The 6329-nt window shown below is 36.4% G+C and overlaps 1 protein-coding gene across 1 annotated transcript in view; it reads right to left on the reverse strand.

The window, feature by feature from the left end:
- Window positions 1-6329, reverse strand: part of CPS1 (carbamoyl-phosphate synthase 1) — a 145770-nt gene that overhangs the window by 69935 nt on the left and 69506 nt on the right. The window contains exons 18-20 of the mRNA XM_007470013.1: window positions 5281-5491; window positions 3714-3912; window positions 1494-1670 (exon numbers count right to left, since the gene is read on the reverse strand). Coding sequence (XP_007470075.1) covers window positions 1494-1670; window positions 3714-3912; window positions 5281-5491 — 587 coding nt within the window. The remainder of the gene's footprint in view (window positions 1-1493; window positions 1671-3713; window positions 3913-5280; window positions 5492-6329) is intronic.

The raw sequence follows: 6329 nt of genomic DNA on the forward strand, positions 1-6329 counted from the left end.
CTCATCCTTTGTAAGTCTGTTAGAAAAGAATGAGAGATATGCTTGAGTTTTACAGCCTCACTGGGACCTTGGAAATACTTCCCTGTTCATCCAACTCAAAATGGCAGAAGTATGATTACTAGACTCAAGGAAAAAGTCTATTTACTGTCCTTTGTCTGGAAAAAAAATTATATGTATACATACATACACACACATACACATATATACACATGTATGAATGTTGTGGGTTGCTTTTTAAACAAAAGACTGAAGTAAGAACAATAAAGAAGGTGAAACGGCTTTCTAGCATGACCTCTCATTACTAATATCACTCCCACCACCATGGAAAAATGTTAATTCTCTATTCCCTTGAAAGTCAACTTTGAGAAATGTCCATCAAAAAATACTAGTATCTCTCAGACTACTTCAGAATTTCAATGGAAATGAAATATTCTGCATTTAGAAGCCATAAAGGTGAGGAGAATATACATTAAATGCAATGAAGGAAACATTCCCTCCCCTCCTTCTATACATGAGCATAAAAGTTGCAGAGTTCGAAATCACTAACAGCATTTTTCTGTTGCTACAAAGACCAGCATTTTTCTGTTTTATACAAAGACAAGTTACAAAGACAGATTCCCTTTTTAGAGACAAAAGTCATATTTTCATCAACTCATTCCACATGTACATACACACACATAAAATGGTCAGAGGACTTTGTAGCTCCAGTGTGGTTTGGTACTGTTGGAGGATTAATACCTAACCTTCTTTAAATGTCAAAAAGCAATTCAAGGATTTCTGACCAGACAGATCCCATCTGCCCAAATCATCTTTTATAAAATCAGATGAACTAAAACTTCAAAACTCTAAGCATAGTAAACATGAAAGGAGATTAATATGGCATTTAATTTGCATTGAAGGGAACTAGTGGGTGGAAGCGAGAAATGTGGGGCTTTTTTGTTCTATAAGTAAGACCAATAAAATAATTACATAGAAAAGCCTATAATCATGGAAGTTCTTTAGAGTTTGTTGTTTAAACACTGAAGAAGAATCAAATAAATAAAGATTATTCTAGAGTCTTAGGTAGGACATACTAAGTGATACCATTTTACTCATCTTCCTTTCTAAAATATAATTTTATACATTTTCAGTGAGCAAATCATGAGTGATGGGAAATCGTAAGTCAATATTATCAAATATTTAAGAGTATTGATAATATATGTACTAAAAGGGAAGAACATTTTATCTATGTGATCATCCTTTAAAACTGCAGTGTTCCCTTTAAGTCCCGGCTTAAGGTGAAAATAAAAAAGGGTAATTTTTCATTAGCTATAGAATAATCTGATGAAGTCCATAGAAATCTCCAGTTTAATACTATTAAAGAGAATTAAAGATTTTCCAAAAATTCCTGAATTCAAGACCACTTTGTGATTCAGTTTTACATTAAAGTCCAAGCTGACTGTATCCTGGGAAAGAAAAAAAAGGGTAGCTCTCAGCCCCTTGTCACATATTACCTTGGCGATGGCATAGATGCGGGTGCTGGATGGTTCAGCCAGCTCTCTTCTGAGATCAGTGTTGGATGGCCACTCTTTGTTCATTGGGAGACGGGAAGTAAAACCAGCTATAGAAGGGTGACACATCCGTAAAGCCTTCTGGAAACTCTCCTCAAAGGTGCGACCAATAGCCATGACCTGTAATACACATTTAAGACTCATATTTTTAAAAAGAGCTTGCATATTTTTAATTTGTAACAAAGCTAGAAGTTGACTATTTTTCAGAAAAGACTTAGGAACAAGACATATATCAAAAGAATGCTACTCAAATTTAAGTTATTTTTCTTTCTTGCCTTTTTACCGTGGTTTTGATGTAATGAGTCTTTAACATCATTAGGTCACTCTTTTACCACTTAAGGAATTTAGCTTGATTTGCTGAGACTGATGAGGAAATCACCTGTACTTGCTCTGAACCATAGCATTAAAAGAAAGAATCTGTGGCCAGAGAACATAGACCCTTCCTTAATAAGATCTTGCTTTCATGCAGATGTCCTTTAGAATAAAAAAGCAAATGAAGAGAAACCAGACATATATTAACACAAAAACAGAACTATTTCTAAATGGGTATCAGTCAGTATCCCAGACAGGTTGTCTTCCTTTATAGCTAAGCATTAATATTAATAGAACGTTGAGAATCATAACAAATACTGACAGATTCAGATTTTGAATATAGGAGACTAAATTCCCCATGACAAATTCAACATGTCTTCCCACAATCTTTGCCGCTGATTGTATGCTAATCAATTAGGAAAACCATGTGGTGATTTAGTTTGGACAAGTTACAAGTGAGAACTAAAATTAACCTTGAAGCCTACCCAGTTATTTTCAGTGAATAAATACTGTCTTTGATTCCTTCCATGGAATAATAGATTGCCATGCATTTTTGGTCTACAATTTAAAATAATAACAGTCATAACGCTGCCTTCAGTAAACTTCCGTGATGCCTCAAACAGACCTGAATTCTCATTAATGTCAGTTTAGTAAATCTTCATGTCAATTGTGTGACAAGCTACATATTCAAAGATCACTAAAGCCAAACAGATAACCTTTTCACACTGCTCCAAATTTAATTAGAAATAGGGGAAGAGTCTCAAGAGCAGGGATAAACAAAATATTAGTCCAATTCAGATATGTAATTTATGAGGCATAGTGGTATTTGAAGAGTTAGACAATATATTCATAGATTTTCTAGCCTAAGCATAGGAGAGGGTACCAGATATAAGATAGTTTATGGCACTATCAAATTAAGAAAATATTTTTGGAATACTTAAGAAAATTTTTAAGTATTATATATTTAAGAGTTGGCCCTAAAGTAACTAATTCTATAAGTAATTCATCATGAATTTTCATTAAAGTACACTGTACATAATAGTATATGGAGTACATTCAATAAAAGAGAAGTAAACATAATAATAAAGGAATACATAACTGTGTTTACTCAAAACTTGTCCTTTTTAATACTTTATATTATTAAACTTCATATTCATTAAGTGAAGAGTTCACCATTTTTCAGTGGAATATCTATTGTGGCTTTCCCTGACCCTATTCTACTACATTCTCACAGCACCTGCATATAAATACTGCATTCTAACTTTTACCACAGTTTAATTCATATTATACTTAGTTCTGTGAATATATTCTGAACTCACCAGCTGGAGATAATGTCACAATTATCTACATCTTATTCACTGCTTTTATCATCCCAGGGTCTTGCATGTAGTAAGAACTCAGCAAATGTTTGCTAACTTGAGTTGAACTAAATGTAAAGTGTTAAATATTCACTGAAGACAAAAACCTTTCAGATAATAAACCCTAAATTAACACATTACAAAATTATCTCATATTCCTTGGCCTACAAATTTTCCCACGCACACTGTGAAAGGGGAATCTTTCCATTAAATGTAAACGAAATAACAGTTGTTTATTTGGCAGAAACACCACCAACAAAACTTTTCCTGGCATTTGAGTTATAATTCTATTGTGCATCTTGAAGCATGGTAAAAAAATTAAGATTTACAACAGCTATGCCTTATGTGGAGACACTAGGGAGGAAATGAAATTCACATGTATCCTCCAATCAGTAACCCAGTATCCAAGGAAACTGAAGACTTTCAATGACATTAGGGTTAGACAAAATAACTGAGAACAAGGATGAAAGAGAGGAATTAACCAAGGACTCACCTCTCCTACACTTTTCATAGAGCTACCAATTCGGCTAGAAGTGCCGTGAAAACGATCAAGATCCCAGCGAGGAATCTTCGTAACCATGTAATCCAGGCTCGGTTCAAAGCAGGCTGATGTTTTCCCAGATACAACGTTCTTGATTTCTGGAAGTGGAATTCCTAGGGCAATCTTTGCAGCAATGAATGCCAATGGGTAGCTATAGAGGAGGAGACATTTTTTTTTCTTTCAGCAATAAGTATTAAAAACAGCTCAAAATATAAATTGGTTTTTCTTAGAAATTCTGGTATTATTTCACATCAAGGTATAGAACACACCTGATTCTCAGTTCTGTATGAAAATTTAATAGCTCCTTATAAAATAAAGTGAGTCATGATAAGGTACAGAAGCACAGATCACAAAAGAGTTCACTGTCTATGCCTGACATGCAGTGCTACAACTCCCAACCTTCACCTCTTCAACCCAAAATCAATAGCTTCCTTGAGAAATAAAGTACTCACTTGTGTATAATTTCCACTAAGATAAGAATCTGCAAAATATTCTTTTATAAAAATATATACATGTCTGCACCTAGGAAGACGGTGGAGTTAGCTGGTACTTTGGGGTATGTAAAGGTCATAAAATGCAGTCCTGGAAAGTTTGGGTCCTTGCTCTGTTTCCAAATTATCTTTGAACTTTGGGCTCCTTACACAACTAACACTCTGGAAACTTGACCATACTCTTCTGGAATGTCAGTTTGGGTAATTGTATTTGAAAAATTAATTCACAGAATTATAGAATTACATATGAGTCCTTTAGTACAACTTCTCCACCTAAGAGGTGAAGAAACTGACAGAGACAGTAGTGAGTTATCCAAAGTCCCACAATTAGTAGAAGGACCAGAAGGAGAACTCAGGTCTCTTGACTCTTGTTTAGCTCATCACTCCTTCCACACTCCATGTAGCACTGTCTAGCTACATAAAAATAGCTTTAGAGGTAAATATTTTTTAAATATCATGTAATTTAAATACCAGATGTTAAAGATATTAATAGAAACAAAAGATATTAATTAGTGTTCCTTCCAGTCATGCTTGCTAGCAATTGTTAAATAGATACAAATTTATTTATTTAGTTGCAAGATTTACCTATAGAAAAAACCTACTGTTGTTTGGTCTTGTGAAGTTTTGCTAAAATAAAATAATGTGATTGCACGCTTGAGTCAAGTGAACTCTATTATTTGTCCAAAATTTGTTATATACCTAAAAAAGTCAGTGAAGGACTAAAATTAAGGATTAATTTGTACTTTTTGACAACATCTGCAAGGTGCAATTAAGAAGCAGATTTTTCACAGCCTGCTTTGACCACCCAGATCTTGATTAGTTTATGATTAGCCAGCAAACAAGGCCAGCTAGCAATACCATTTGCCTCAATCTGGCAGCAAGCTCATTAATAACCATGTCCATAGGACATGACTGGGAGTCAGCATACAGAAATGGGGACTATAGTTTGCAAATGCAGCACATTCTTCCACTAGCTTTCAATTTTCCAGTTCAATCTGAAAACCCATGGTCAATCGTTCTGGCCTTACCCAGTAGCTTTTGAGGCCAGGGCAGAGCTTCGGGACAGTCTGGCATTCACTTCAATGATGCAGTATTCCATTGAGGTAGGATGAAGGGCAAACTGAATGTTGCATTCACCCACAATGCCCAAGTGGCGAACGACATTGATTGAAACACGTCTCAACAACTGAAACTCCGCATTGGAGAGCGTCTGGGCAGGGGCCACAACAACTGAATCACCTATACATCCAAGCAACACTTGTTATTTGGTAGCATATCTAAATAACTCACTTTAGTGACTTAACAATCTATTTGCATGACACAAGAAACAGAACAGGCTGAGGGTTTGCTGGGAAAAGAATTATCTTAGGGAAATACATACAAGGCACATTCCCTCTGATTGTTTTACCTGTATTACTCTGACATATTTACAGAAATCACTCTAAGCTTTCCCAAGATCATGACGCTATCAAGGCTTAGTTACCTACTTACTGGATTGACATTAACTTCTTCAATTTCCCTTCTGTGTCTCATAAATTAGCTCTCAAGTTCTTCCTTCCATAAAATATCAGCTCCTCTTCACCCAGACTGGCTCTCACCCATCAATTTTCTAAATCTCATCCCTTCCCATTTTCTCACTTCTCTCCAATTATAGCCCCCTGTTTCTTCAATCTTTCAGTCCTTAGTCACCATCCCTTCTGCCTACAAACAAGCTCAGATCACTACAGGCTCAAGAAGCCCCTCTCTGAACTGCCAGATGGCTATAAGAACCATCTCTCTCATTCCTTACATGACTAAACCTTTTGAAAATTTACCAGTTCTTTTTTTTTGTTTGTTTGTTTTGCAGTACGTGGGCCTCTCACCGCTGTGGCCTCTCCCGCTGCAGAGCACAGGCTCCGGACGCGCAGGCTCAGCGGCCATGGCTCACGGGCCGAGCCGCTCTGCGGCATGTGGGATCCTCCTGGACCGGGGCACGAACCCGCGTCCCCTGCACCGGCAGGGGGGGGGCCCACCCCCCCCCCCCCCGGGGAGCCCCCTTTTTTTTTTTTTTTTTTTTTTTTTTTTTTTTTTTTTAGTT

The sequence above is a fragment of the Lipotes vexillifer genome, unplaced genomic scaffold (assembly GCF_000442215.2).
Source record: "Lipotes vexillifer unplaced genomic scaffold, Lipotes_vexillifer_v1.1 scaffold138, whole genome shotgun sequence".
In the NCBI taxonomy this organism is placed as follows: Eukaryota; Metazoa; Chordata; class Mammalia; order Artiodactyla; family Lipotidae; genus Lipotes; species Lipotes vexillifer.